At 46.9% G+C, this 14,876-nt stretch overlaps 2 protein-coding genes across 6 annotated transcripts in view; one reads left to right on the top strand and one right to left on the bottom strand.

Moving 5' to 3' along the window:
* EXOSC7 (exosome component 7) overlaps positions 1-4,451 on the bottom strand; it is a 36,026-nt gene extending 31,575 nt beyond the window's left edge. The window contains exon 1 of the mRNA XM_041763675.1: positions 4,356-4,451. Coding sequence (XP_041619609.1) covers positions 4,356-4,412 — 57 coding nt within the window. The 5' untranslated portion in view covers positions 4,413-4,451. The remainder of the gene's footprint in view (positions 1-4,355) is intronic.
* Positions 4,452-4,509: 58 nt separating this feature from the next.
* The window catches only part of ZDHHC3 (zinc finger DHHC-type palmitoyltransferase 3), a 54,701-nt gene continuing 44,334 nt past the window's right edge, over positions 4,510-14,876 (top strand). For 4 of the 5 annotated variants that reach the window (XM_041762700.1, XM_041762699.1, XM_041762703.1 and 1 more), the window contains exon 1: positions 4,613-4,751. Coding sequence is in view for 1 of the 5 variants with exons in the window: in XM_041762702.1 (XP_041618636.1) it covers positions 4,566-4,751 (186 nt within the window). In the remaining 4 variants the exon portion in view is untranslated. Of the gene's footprint in view, positions 4,752-14,876 lie in introns of all 5 variants that reach the window. The other variant, XM_041762702.1, reaches the window with a different exon arrangement.

Raw genomic sequence — 14,876 nt, 5'->3', positions numbered from 1 at the left:
CTGTGAAGGCTGGGAATATAATATGCATGGTTCAGCACAAGCCATACTTTCGATGGAAAAAACAAACTTGACAAGGAGACAACATCTCTTTAGGGTTGATCACATGCCAAGTGCTCTATATTTCCTCACTATGTCATTCCTCACGAGCCCATTCTGCCCCCCAGATTGATACAGTCTCATTTTACCAGAGTGAGCTAGATGGGAAACTCAGGTAAAATCCCTCACAGTGAATGGTGTAGCTGGGAAAGTAGCTCAGTCTGGTTCACAGTGGGAGACCATATGACCCCAAGTAGGCAGAAGCAGAGACTCCAAAGCAGACTCTCAGCTGGGCCAGGCCAGTGGTCTGCCTGTAAGCCAGCGTCTGCTGGCGGCATCAAAATCTCCCAACACTGGGCAGCCCCAGTGGCCCAGCGGTTTAGCGCCGCCTTCAGCCCAGGGTGTGATCCTGGGGGCCCGGGATCGAGTCCCACATTGAGCTCCCTGCATGGAGCTTGCTTCTCCCTCTGCCTGTGTCTCTGCCTCTCTCTCTCTGTGTGTCTCTCATGAATAAATAAATACAATCTTTATTATTTTTTTTTAAATAAAATATTTAAAAGAAAAAAAAAGGGAATGGATCTGAGGGAGTGGGACAGGATAAATGGAAAGGTTGATCAATCAGAATTCTTAGTATATGATTGGATTGGTTTCCCCATTACCCTTAGAAGGCTGAGATGTCCGGATGCCGCCACCGGAGCTGCCTCAGAGGCTGAAGGTGGCCCTAAACCTCTGAGCCACCCGGGCTGCCTCAGATCCATTCTCTATCCTTCTCTGGCTTCATCGGTGAGTCAGGTTAACTCCTTCCAAAGTGCATCGCCTGGGCTCCCTTTACTGGCTTGTGGTTGGGTTTGGCCAATGAGAAAGGTCCAAAAGGAGATGAGACACTGCTCCCCCGTCACCCAGCCCTACCATTCCTAACTGGGGTCACATTTCTGACACTGCCTTCATCTGCCCAAGCCTACAATTTCTGTTGAGCAGCTCTTTCTCCACAGTTCTATCATTGGCATCTGGTAATACTGCTGCCTCCTTTGGCCCCTTCAGCCTAGGGCTAACTACTCCCCATGGTTGCCAGTCTTTGGGCTTCTCAGTATCTCCTGTTGGTTCCCTGACACTCACCCATACCACTATAAAAAGTTGCATGATAAAAGTCTCTTGAATTATCTGAATGGGATTCCACAGTCTGCCAGGACTTGATATGATTCACCCTTCTTGTTCATAAATGCCTTTCTTTCAAGTGTGTCCCATCCTCCCAGGGGCCATTTTTGAGCCTAAGGATTCTGTCCATCCTTTCACCTGACTCAAGTTGAAGCAAAGAGATTTTTCTCCCTGGAAACATGCTGTTTGAACTAGAAGGGATGGCTTCTTTTACAGAACTGTAATCCCAGGAGCTGAGAGGTAACTACATTGTTCCTACCACATGGCCTGAGAAACAGAAGGTGAGAAGAGAGGCAAAAATAAGCAAAGGTGTGGGACGTCTGGGTGGCTCAGTGGTTGAGTGTCTGCCTTTGGCTCAGGTCCTGGTCTTGGGGTCCGTGGATTGAGTCCTGCATCAGGCTCCCCACAGGGAGCCTACTTTTCCATCTGCCTATGTCTGTGCCTCTCTCTGTGTCTCTCATGAGTAAACAAATAAAATCTTAAAAAAAAAAAAAAAAAAAAGAATAAGCAAAGGTGCAAAAAGCAGCAGCGATGAGCAAGGGAAAACCTGAAGATGATCCTGAACTCCTAGAGTAACACTTGTAACCTTCTAACACATACTTTTTTTGCTTGAGCCAGTTTGTTGGTTTCCATTACCAGCAACTGAGTCCTCAACACACATTATGAGGTTAATATCAACTGCTTCTAACTACCACCAAACCAAGCTGAAATACCCCTGAAATAATAAAGAAACCAAAGGCTGAAAGGAAAGGGATGACAGAAGCTAAAACTGACCATACTGGACCAAAGGTGAAAAATAAAACAAACCAAAAAACACAAGTAGGTCTATACATACAGGCAAGAACAGGATGCCCTAAACCTATGGGTAGGTACTACATAAGGTGACATGCCAGCACTCGAAGACCAACAACACAAAGGTTGAAGTGATTTTAGAACGGAGTTAGTGGAGATCCCATGGGAAGCTCAATCACCTGCATTCTGACCTTTATTCAGAGAGTGTAAATCCTATTTCCCTCCTCCATAAATAGAGCAAATTTGTGGTCAACATTAATAGTCCTTATGAAGAGATTTATTTCAAGTCAGTTACTCTGCATGGCTCCATGATACACAGAGCAGAGCATTTACCAACACTGTGGCCCTATTATGTTCATGGTACTGGTAAAACAGAGGTTTGGCTTTAAAATTGAAAAGTGTCCAAGTCACCTCCCTTTTAAGACCTACCTTAATCAATGTCATTGAGTACCTACTAAGTGCTGGACACTGGCTAGGTTTTAAAGGTACCAAATAACAATTACCTCCCAAGATCCATGATGAAGGAGGGATCCATCAGGCTTCCACCTCTGCAACCTGATCTCCCACCACTACCCCCAGCCCACCCCTGTGGCTCCACACTTCCTCCACCTGAGAGCCTGTGGATTCAGCATCTCTTCCTCCAGGAAGGCTCAAGCCTACCTAGTTCTTAAGTATGCTGAGAGCTCATCTCAAATGCTACTTCCCTAGGGAAGTCTCCCCTGACTTACTGGACTAGATCAGGTCCCTGATTTTTCTCCTTCATAGCTATCAGTACAATTTTACATACAAACACATATACAGATCTGTAATTTCTGTCTCTTCCTTCTAGCATGGGAGCTCCATATAAGTAGGCAGGCTCCTTCCTATCTGTGAGTCCAGCTTAATTCTAGGTTGAATGAATGAACACAGAGTCCTGAAAACACACAGGAGGGAGACGTGACATGGATTAAAGGGAGCAATTCCACCTCCTTAGGGAAGCCTTCAGAGCATCACGGGCCCCAATATTGTAGAACTCCTTTGACTTCTACTAACTCTACCGCTCCCTTTGCATATATGTTACTTTGCCTTTTCTAGTACTTATTCATCTTTGAAATAATAAAAGAATAAACGGCTGATGGAAAGGGAAGCTGAATTTGACCATACTGGACCAAAAGCGAAAGAAAAGAGGGGCACCTGGGTGGCTCAGTGGGTTGAGCGTCTGCCTTTGGTTCAGGGTGTGATTCCGGGGTCCTGGGATCCAGTCCGGCATCCGGCTCCCTGCGAGGAGCCTGCTTCTCCCTCTGCCTGTGTCTCTGCCTCTCACGAACAAACAAATAATATCTTCTTAAAAAAATAAAAATGGGGATCCCTGGGTGGCGCAGCGGTTTGGCGCCTGCCTTTGGCCCAGGGCGCGATCCTGGGGACCCGGGATCGAATCCCACATCGGGCTCCCGGTGCATGGAGCCTGCTTCTTCCTCCACCTGTGTCTCTGCCTCTCTCTCTCTCTCTGTGACTAACATAAGTAAATAAAAAATTTAAAAAAAAATAAAAATAAAAAATAAAAATGAATAAAAGCGAAAGAAAAACACAAAATGATTAGGTTTCTAAGGGCAAGAACAGAATGCCGGTTAGACTTCAGCAAGAGGTCTGGGACGGTCTCTAACCTGGGTAGAGTACAGACAAGGACACACACACACACACACACACACACACACACACGGCTTCCCTTGGGAGTTCATTACGACCCGACATCCTCCAAGTCTTGCTCCGGTGTGGTCAAGTCTAGGGGCTGAACACCACGGAAGATCTGGACACAGTTACAGCTGCCTCTGAATCTTTACTTCTGCACCGCAGAACTAAGTGCCACCGGTATAGGGCCGCTTTCTACGGATCTTTTCCCCTTTATTTGTAAGGAAATGTGCATTTTCAAAGCGCCCTCACATCAGTGTCCTCTCTCCCTGCGGTTCCCAACCACGAGGTAGGGAACAGCGGGCCACCAGCCCACCGCCAACCCCCGTGCCCCAGCACGGAAAAGCGAGGCTCAGCCCAGCGAGGCGACGCGCGAAGACTGAAGAGGCGGCCCCAGGGGCCGGGCTCCCTCGCTAAAACAGGCCCCGGGGCGCGCCTCCCCACCCAGGTTCGGAACCCTGTAGCCGCGGGTCGCTGCGGGCGCGCACGGTCGTGGGCTGCCCCGCGCCGTGGGGTCCTAAACACGCCCGCGTCGCCGGCTTTGGGCTGCGAACGCCGGCCGCCGTGCTGTGCGGCCACACGGGAAACGCCGCCGGGCCGCCTCCTTCCGAGCCGGCCTAGGGCGCGGCGCCACCCCCAGCGCCACCCGCAGCGCCACCCGCAGCGCCAGGGGGACGCGGTGGTCGGCGCCGTGGCGTAGCTACCTGGACGCCGTGCACGATGTACACCTTCTCCGCCTCGCTCAGCGCTACGGACGCCATGCTGCCGAGCCGCCCCGCTCGCCTCACGTCATCGGCCCGCGTCGCCCCCGCGCCGACCACGCCCCCCCCGCCCCGCGCGCCCGTGTGTCATCAGCCTGCGCCGCGGCCGCTCCTGCAGCCACCGCTGCTGCTGCCGCCACCGCCGGCAGCTCGATGGGCTTCTCCTGCGCGCCGCCCCGTGTCTGGACGAGTCCAGGAAGCCGCGGCGCCTCGTGCCGGGGAGCCATCGCTGCAGCCCGAGGCCGGGTCCCGGGTCGGGGGCTGCAGGGGGAGGCGACGGCGGCGGCGGCTGGAGCCCCACCGGGGGCCCGGGACTGGGGAACTGCCTCCGGCTTCACGGTCAGTTGAGAGAGGGAGGACCGGGGTTGAGTGAAAAGGCTGGGGTGAGGCCAGAGGCGCGGGCCGGGGCGGGAGCTTAGGACTTGCAGCGGGAGAGGCGCGCGTCGCAGTTTGCTCAGAGCTGGAGTTGAAGTAGCAGAGTGTGTGTGTGCGTGTGCGTGTGTGCGCGCGAAAGAAAGAGACAGAGACGGAGAGAGACCTGAGAAAGAGAGAGAGACCTGAAAGAGAGACCGACCCCGAGCGAGGGGAGGCGGACGTCGTGATTGGCCTGAGGGGCTGTCTCCTCGCTCTCCTCCCCGCTCCCCCCCCCCCCCCCGCCCTCTGTCTTGCATTTCCCTAGTCCCCAGGGTGATTGAAAAGAAGAGGTGATGGAGCCCTCTTTACTTCGTTCTCGGTAGGAAGGGTCCGGGCTGGGAGTGAGTGCCCACCAGCCCCGAAGCGTCCTCACTCCCCTCCAAGGATTCCACCCCTGCCGCCTCTCCCTGGGGCTGACCAGACGCTGACCCCAAACCTTGCAGGATCCCCTTGCCCCAGGTGGTCGCTGGAGCATTGATTGTCTCAAAGAGAGGACGGGGGTTCGAGTCTTGGCAACTGGCACCGGTGAGGGGCACAGTACCCAGGCATCCCCAGCGCTTCCTGGTGATGGCTGGAAGCCTCGGCTTGAGAGTGTGGTCGCTGGGAGCTGTAGACAGCTGCCCCGAAAAGAAAGAAGCCAGTCCTGGCGGTGGCCAAGTGGGAGTATGGGCCTTGGGTATCCAAAAGGGATACCTGCAAGGTGAATATAGGGTCACTGAAGGAGCCCATTAAGGTGAGGCAAGGTAGGGTATGGTACGGATTTTAAAGAGGCCATGTGATAAATGAGGGAAAGTTAACCCTGAGTGATTGAGGCAAGGGGATCTGATGACTCTTCCAAATGCCCCTCTTTTTAAGGAGCCTCCCTGTTCTTAAAAGTGAAAATGCAGTAACCCTTGAGAGCTCAATCCTCTAAAGAATGTATTTCCCAGCTTGTAGCTTCAATACCGTTTCGCAGGTAACTATTGAGAGCTTACTGTGGATGGCTTTGCGCCAGCTTTGAAATGCTAGAACAAATAAAACACAACTTCTGCCCAGAGAAGCTCCCCAGGCAGAGGGTAAGGCTCTAGGGTCAACATAACCGCAGAACACGGTTAAGAACTACAATGATGGCACCCACGAGCACAGTGGAATTGGGGAGGTGGATCAGAGGGGGGTACAGGAGAGAAGTACCTGCCTATATTCTTAAGCTGTAAACTGCTGAGTTCCAAAATAAATGATCGCTTCTTAGTAGACTGGACATCAGTTGTTTTGTGTATCTCTACATAGTTCTCTTATAGGTCACCTGACAGCCTACAGGGTTGGACTTTGCCCTCCAGGGAAACTGAGAGATGAAGCCGGAAGGGTTTCCTTCTGAATAACAGCACAGGTGCCCCACCTGTTGTGGCACTTAGGCATCTTTGTGTGGTTGTCACCTGGTTTCTATGTGAGGAGCTTTATGATGAGAAAACAAGGGACTGCTGATGTTAGAAATGATATTTTGTTCTAGAGATTGCCCAGAAAGTGGAGACCCTGAACATGGAATTTTAGTGGCTAGGATATTTAAGAGGATTGAGGATTTAAAAAGTGGCAGCAAATGGACAGATCAGAAAAGACAGAAGAGTCTGAGTTGGATACCACAGAATCATCTTTCATGAAAATCTTTCAATGTGTCTTCAAAATATGGAACGAAAATTTGAACCATTCCCCTGACAATTGACTATTGATCAATTGACTAAAGGTTCCTTGCTGGAGAAAAGTTGGTACATTTGTTAAATAATGTTGTGAAATACTATTGTGAATGATGTCTGATATGTTAGGCAAAGTGGGTCTGAGAGGTGTAAACAGCGGAATGTTTATTTTAAATTCTCTACTAAAACAATGACACCTTAACCATTATATTTCAAAACTGGTGGAACGTTTTCTACCATGTTTGTTGTGGTAATGCATTAGACATTTTTAAAACTCATAAATTCAGAGTTCTTTTTTGGTTTATTGAAGCAAGTCAAAAAATGCATGTTAGGCAGAAAAATAAAAAAGCCAAGGACAACACCTTAGTCTATAAAACCAGCATATTTTTCCATCACTGTGAGGGTCTTCATGGGGTGGGGAAGCATATTGTTTTGTAGGTACATCCATTCTGAATCTCTGTACTCTTATTAATTTTATTTAACACTGACTGACATGTGCTCATTACAGGCCAAGCTCTGTTCTAAAGCACTTTCCAAAGATTAATTGATTTGGTCCTCACAAGAGCCCATGAGGCAAGTACTGTTATTCGTATTTTACAGATTGGGAAACTGAGGTGGAGAGGTTGATTGTCAAGGTCACAGGTCACAGACTAGAAAGAAAGTGCCAGAGCTGGGATTTAAGACCAGGCAATCTAGCTCCCATACTTGCACTCCTAAAGTCCCAAAGTCCCTTTGTGCAGACTCCTCACCAGACTCCACTTCATTTGCCAGAGTATTTGGTGAAGGAAGTCTTTGTTATGGAATTGGTAGCTGCCCTGTAAGCTGCAGTTTGTTTTTTATTCCCAAAGCAGGGAGTCTATTCAAGCATAAATTCACATCCCTTGAATCCTTACTCTAAAGGAATGTTGAACGTGGTGCTGAGGGGATGCTCCTATATCTGTTTCAGCCAACCCTTTTAGATAAGGGAAAAGATTACATGTAGGCCAAGTAGAACCTGACTCAGAGTAGCTAAGAAGAGCCCTCAGCAACAGAGAAGGCCAATGGATCTGGAACGGATGGTGGAGCTAGGCACAGAGATCCAGATTCCAGCTATGTCTTACTCCCAGAATAGATATATAGAAGCTTTTCAAACCGGAAGTATTTGTTTGTATGCCCGTGAGTGTCTCGTGTTCTTGTGGACCCAGAGATGGGAAGCTGAAAGCACACCTACCTAAAAGGAGTTGAGGATTTATTGTAGCTGGGGAGCCCAGGCACTCAAACTAGCGCATAAACAAGACAAGGAATAAAGTGCCCAATTGAGCCAGTGTGGTAATTAGACGAGAGGCCAACCTATAATAAGGTGCTAATTGTGCAGGCCAGGCATCAAGGGCGAGAGGTAAAGAGCTGCCGCCAGCCACTAGCAGGCAACAATGACATTACAGAGGTGGAATAAACCGTGTCCCACCTAACCTTGGTTAATTAAAGCAATAAAAGCTGGTTAGAAAAGAGCTTGGGGCAATGCTGAGTCCGTGGTGCTGAAGTTGGCAGAGAGCTCTTAAAAGCCCAGCCAGGGAACATCTTTCCAGTCTCAGAGAGATAGCCAAGTGCTAGGCCTTTACCTTTGCATTTTCACAATTAGCCCAGCACGGCAGAAAAGCAGAAGCAAACGACTATTTTCCCTACAGATCTGTTTCCTTTAAATATTTTGACTTGTCCTCCCTGTGCCTTGTTTGAAGAAACACTCGGTATAAATAACCTGTCCAGTCAGGCCGGCAGGTCTGTGGCTGTCTTGCTTTTCTAGAAATTACAACTTAGAATTACAGTGGTAGAAAAATTGATAGAACTATGTGGGTTAAGCTTATTCTCATTTAGAGGAACGGTTTTCATGTGTGTTTCATTTTGAAGGGGTAGCAGGGTGCTTATGTCTCTTCACCAGGGCATGTGTGAACAAAGGGGGTCACTGATTCTGATTAGCAAATCTGGAGATAGTTAAACACACATACACATGCTCACAGCCACAGAAATCCAAATAGAAATGGAAGAGCGAAGTCTGGATATTGACCTGCTGGGGGAGAAAAAAAGAAGCAGAGGCCATGCACCCTCGAGTTTCTTTCTGTTTTTGCATGTTTTTAATCTTTTGCTTTCCTCTTTGGAAGCAGATTTCCAGAGACAAATGACCAGGTTATTCCTGGCTTTTGACTGTAAAGGTAAGAAGGCTCCAGTTCCATGCCCCACCTAATTTCAATTATCCATCCAAGAAATGCCAGAGAATACCAGGAAGACTCCCATCTTTTCATAATCTCCTCCAAACTGTAACCTTCCTGGTATGTAGAAATTTGGCAGTTGAACTCTGATTTTTCTAGGTTACCTGAGACATGAATTTCTCCTGGTCAGGGTCTGTGAGGACAGAATCCCTTTGGATGAGATAGATACCTCACCTTAGAAAAATAAGCCTAGTGGGACAAATGCAATTCTAGCCACAGTTCTGTTGCAATAACTTTTGACTTTGCTACAAAGTGTCCATTTCTAAACCAAGAAGTAGCAGCAGAAAATATAGAAAGGCAAGATGATTAGGAAGATAATGATCTATTGGTGCAAAGACTACTAGATGTCTATTCCAGCAATCTGGGCTTAGCCACAGATCATTTTTTGCAATTTTGAGCAAGTCAGTTAAACGTTCTGGGCCTCATTTTACCCAAAACATATATCTTACCAGATGGTAAAGCTCAGAACCGATGTGGATATACATATATTTAAACAATAAAAAATGGTCCTGCTTCACTTTAAAGATTTCTCTCTTTTACCACTTTGTAATATTTGATGCATCTTTCTAGTGCTTTTTTTCACTATGAAAAAAAAAATTAAGTGAATTAACAAAAGGAAATGGTAATTGATTGAAACACTGAGCATTCTCAGGAAAATGGCTAACATTATTGGAGGATTTCCTCCTGTATATGAACAAAGAACGGGAAAAGGAAGTTAAGGGACACTTTTGGTAAACATATAAAAAATCCAAGAAATTAACAAAGAAAATACTGAATTTGTTCATGAGAACAAAAGAAGCAGAATGTCAACCCTGCAAGGGATCTTAGCATTCAGCTCAATCCTCCGTTTTATAGATGAGGACACTGAGGCCCAGGGAGGGCAACTGTCTTGCCAGAAATCAGGAGGTAGTGAGCCACAGGAGTAGGAGTAGAACTGTGGCCTCCTGACTCCAAGCCCATTTCTGTATTCACTTAGCACTAGGCTCCCATCTGTCTTCAAAGTCCTCAAATAGATTTCAGAGAGCCTGTTGCCTGGTAGGCCGGGGCTGTGGACATGGACAGCCTAGTTCCTTGGTCCCAAGCTCTTTCCAAAGCCCCACTCTTGCGTGGCACTTACTGGTGCCAGGGATAAGTGGCATCAACAGGAATCTGAAACTAAATGGCTTCCCTTCTTATGCCTGGTGCCATTGGAGGAACTGGTTCTCTTTCTTTCCCCTTGCTCTTCTCTCAGATCCCTCCAAGGGCTTTTGCTCTTAAGTCCCTAAAAAAGCTCAACTCTTGCCTGGGTGATGTCACAGTGGCTGCATGTCTGCACATGGCACAATGTGGAGTCAAGTGCCATTTTCAGCACTCTCAGGTGGGACCCTTTGCTGGCTGGACTTCTGCCTAGCATGGGTGGGCTTTCTCTGCGAAAAAGCAGCACGCTAGAACTCAGCCCTACAAGAAGCATTCCCCAACAGAGGCAGATTTTAGGCATTCAGTCCTAGGGTGACTGTCCTAGCTGAAGCTTCACATCCCTCCTGCTTCCTAGGTTAAGACAAGATCAAATGTTGGCTGGTGTTCAGCCAGGGCCCCACCTTAGAGGACAGAATGCTTAAGTTCAGGCCTATGGCCTGTGAACACCGCCACACGTGGCCCATCCACTAGTGCCATCTCCATATAACCATGTGTGGGCATGAGAGCCAAATGGTAAGTAACCCAAGATCATGGTGGAAGCACCAGCACACCGTTCCCTTTTTTTCTAGTTACTGGGCAAAATTAATGGTTATAGTGAAGAATAAAAAGCAGGCCCTGTAATGAGAGAAGGGTGGGGAGTGTAACCCTGTCCCACTGCTTCTCAGAAGTATGAATTTAGGCAAATCTCTCCATGCCTCAATTTCCTCTCAAAAGGGACGGGAAAGCCAGCATTTATATCTACACAGTAGAGTAGATGTGAAGATCGTACAGAATGAGATGTGTCTAGCATGCAGCCCCAGTGCCTAGCAGGTAATGGACATCCAGGAAGGAATGTCCAGATGGAACCTACCCTGACAGAGGCCAGAAGGCAGTTCAGTGTCAGATGAGACCAGAGCCCCTGATTAGCAAGGGTTCACATACCTTGAGAGTGACACATTCATTGACAAGCAGTATTGAAGGTAGCTGGGTTAGTTATACATTGTTGCCTTTGGAAGGATTTTTGTTGCTGGGTGTCAGACTTCTGGAAGGAAGAGTTCATGCAGAGTGATGGCAGCAGGAGCCAGTGGCAAATAGGATCCATTAAACCGAGAGGGGAAGTTAGTCACCTCTCTCAACATTTTATGGAACCGCAGCTCATTCCTTGAGTTTCTTTACTCATCTATAGAACAAGCTGGACGAGAGTTTGGAAGAGGTCAGGTCATCCTTGCAGTGTCTCTCTGAAAGGCCATGTGTTCAAGGGCCAGCATGTGTAAGGTGGTCTGTTGGGTGTCATGATCTGTTGAAGAGCTGGAGAGACAGCTGCTAGAACTCAGTCCAATGGCTCAGTGGAGAAAGAAAAAGTATATATATATTTTATATATATATATTTTTAAGAATGGGTACAGTAGGCTTCCAGGAGCTAGTGGAAGCAAAGGCTGTTTAGAGTTCATTTCTTAGATTTTTTCAAAAGGAGTCACAAAGCTTAGAGATTGAGTCCTTCCCACTCACTTTAGAGATAAAGCCATCAAAGTGAAGTTGAAGTGACTTTTCCTCAGGTCCCATCAAGTATGTGAGGGAGTAGGAAGCAGAACTCGTGTTTCCTGCTTGGTCATCCCTCTCCTCCCCCTCTGGGAAAGAAAGAAAAGAAAGTCATGTGCTGTGCTCAGGCTGTGGTTGCAGGCAGAGCTGGTTTTGAATCCTGGCCTTACCACTCCCTCGCTTTGTATGACCTTGGGAATATCACCCAAGACGAATGTACCTCATCCAGTTGAGGTATAAGGAGGTTAAGGTGCTGGGTTGTTGTAAGAGTTACAGTGAGGTGCTTCAGCTAAGTCCTCAATCATCCTAGGCATTTGGTTCATGTCGGTGCCCTAAAACTTCTGTTTTAGACAAAATCTCAAATGGACTTTGATGTCCTCATCTATGAAACAGAGGGAGTTTGGCTAAAATCTAATAGGTGAGGTGGTCTTTTTTTCTTTTTAAGATTTTATTTATTCATGAGAGACACGCAGAGGGAGAGAGAGGAGAGAGAGAGGCAGAGACACAGGCAGAAAAAGAAGCAGGCTCCATGCAGGGAGCCCGATGTGGGACTCGATCCCAGGACTCCACGATCATGCCCTGGGCCGAAGGCAGGTGCTCAAACGCTGAGCTACCCAGGCGTCCCTAATAGGTGGTCTTTAAGGCTCCTTCCAGCTCCAAAATTCTGACTCAGATTGTGATCTTTTCTTTTGAACCAATGAACCTTTTTTTTTTTTTTTAACCAGTGAATCTTAATGCACGGTCTTGTTTTAAAGTCTCATTCATTTTCCTCCTTGTTATAACGTATCATAAAGCACACCTATAAAAGGGGAAAGTAGAGGATCCCTGGGTGGCTCGGCGGTTTAGCGCCTACCTTTGGCCCAGGGCGCGATCCTTGAGTCCTGGGATCCGGTCCTGCGTCGGACTCCTGGCGTAGAGCCTGCTTCTCCCTCCTCCTGTCTCTCTCTCTCTCTCTCTCTCTCTCTCTCTCATAAATAAATAAATAAATAAGTAAGTAAGTAAGTAAATAAATCCTTTAAAGGGGGGGGGAGTAGACCGTGTTACCCAGATGAACATAGTTTCTACTAATCCCCAGTTGTTTGTGACATAAATTATGGCATCCTCTATGTGGGTATGTATTTTTTTCGGTAGATTTAGAAGTCAGGAGGTGACCTGGCCAGGTGTAGTACAATAGTCCATTGTGGTAAGTGAGAGAAGTGTTAGCGTCCGTGAGCTGTCCAAATCCCAGACTTTGTTCTGAAATGAAAGCCTACTGTTAGAAATCTGAGTGTGCACATGAGTCTGTTTTATATGAAGGTGACCAGTTAGGAGGCAAGAAGGTAAATTAAACTTACCAACCCCTCCCTGATTTTCTCGGTCAACTTCAACGCCTATAGGGTTCAGTTTGGGAGTGTGATGTTTTACTTTTTTTTTTTTTTTTTTATGTAAGTGTTTTGCTCAGGGTTGAGTATGTCAGAAGGTAAGAGACAGGCAGGGCATGACAGATCTTCCTGCAGAGGGAGAAATCATGTAGACTTGTTGGTGACGATCTTCCAGAACAGGCCAGGGCGCTCTCTGCCTGCCTCTACGCTTTCCGTGGCTGGCAGGTTGTGATGCAAGTGATAAGGCACCTTTCTTTTGAACCACACCCTTACCTTTTGGGAAAAGAAGTTTAGTGACTCATTCTGGTTTTTTTTTTTTTTTAAAAGATTTTATTTATTTATTCATGAGAGAGAGAGAGAGAGAGAGAGGCAGAGACACAGGCAGAGCGAGAAGCAGGCTCCATGCAGGGAGCCTGATGTGGGACTTGATCCTGGATCTCCAGGATCACGCTGTGGGCAGAAGGCAGCACTAAACCACTGAGCCACCTGGGGCTGCCCTCATTCTGGTTTTTTAATGAAAGATTCCAAACATAAGAATTCATGGTTCATTCTTTGTTTTTCTGAGAGCCATCTAAAAATGGGTATAAAATTAACAAGCCTTTTAGATCCTTCACAAATTAAGAGAATTGTAGCTTAGATAACTTAGTCTTCTACTTCCTCAGATACCTTTCTAAAGTGTCTAGGACCTGGACCATTCATTCATCTTTGAAGTTGTAGGGCTGGCTTTTGAATGCTTTTAAGTCCTATCACTCTGAAATATGAGAAGTTCTAAAAGAGGCAAACACCATATTCTTGAGACAGGAGGATTTAAACCATCGAAGGTTATTGATGTACTCGTTAAGATGAATTTCAATTGAGAAAGATGATAGAAGTACCAGAAAAAATGCTGCCTTCTTTCAGGGGACCTTCTAAGTGATTTTGTAGGGATAGATTGAGTTCTTTAATGTAGTAAAATTTCGTTTAGGTGAGAATTCAGTGTTTAGGGCAAGTTCTAGAGGATACCAGACTAGCCCCTCTCCCCCACCCCCGCAACAACAATTCAGCATAATACTAGAATTATTAAAATGTTAACTATCACCTGAAACAAATGTTGACCTAAGCTAAATGCCTCTGATTTAAGGGTTTCTACTGCCTTGCTGATGTTCATGACGTTAGCTAAGGAGTTGATGAAATTAAGTGTCAACTGCATAGTTCCTACTAGTAGGGAGCCAGAAAGTTTAGTCCTTAAAAAAAATTTTTTTTGAGTATTTGGATGACCTTTGTCTCTAAGCCAAGGGTAAATAATTACATCTGATTTGAGTTTATTCAGCCAGTCTATGTATTTCATACAGGCCTTAGTGGTTGGATGTGTTAATGCTACTTTAATCTGTACAGTCCCCAAAACCTTCTGTGCTGTGCATGAATGCATGTGTGGATGTGAGAATGTGAGTGGGTGTGGTGTCTTAGGAAAGTAATCTTCACAAAGTACTCTGAGATGCTTCTAAGGATTTTAGATCTAGCTGAACTAATCCGTGACTTGGGGCAGGATCTTATCTCATGAAAGCTGGTGAAGTTGGCAATCTGAGAGGATCTGCGGTTCCTGAGGACATTTGCCGGATAGAGAAGGCAGTGGGGGCTCCAGTATATCCAATACAGAACTTACATGTTTTATGTGAAGGTCGTGGCTTTGACATTTGCGCATAAAGCCTGGGCTTTGGGTCAGTTTTCTTAGGGCAGGTGATGGATTTATGAGGTTTCCCCCTCATTCAACAAATGATAACTACAGGCACTATATCTGGACTCTTGCCATCACTAATTGTCAACACTTGGCTAGGCATCCAGCCTGGCCAGCATGTAGATAGGCCACAATTTGATATGGGACCTGTGATCTTGGCCGTAGCATCACCCTTCAAACCCATTTGTGTTGCTCAGCCATGGATAGGCAGCATGGAAATTGAGTCATGAGTTCATACCCCAGAGCCAACCCGGTACCCCAAACTCTGGGGTTTGTAGAGCCCCAGACTGCATTTCACTAAATATATTTGTGTCTGCCTCTCTGGGTTAGTGGAAGGACCCATTTGTGGTCAGGTATAATGAAGCAAGTGA

Source organism: Vulpes lagopus, chromosome 7, assembly GCF_018345385.1.
Source record: "Vulpes lagopus strain Blue_001 chromosome 7, ASM1834538v1, whole genome shotgun sequence".
Classification (NCBI taxonomy): domain Eukaryota; kingdom Metazoa; phylum Chordata; class Mammalia; order Carnivora; family Canidae; genus Vulpes; species Vulpes lagopus.
This window is presented reverse-complemented; position numbering and strand designations above follow the sequence as displayed.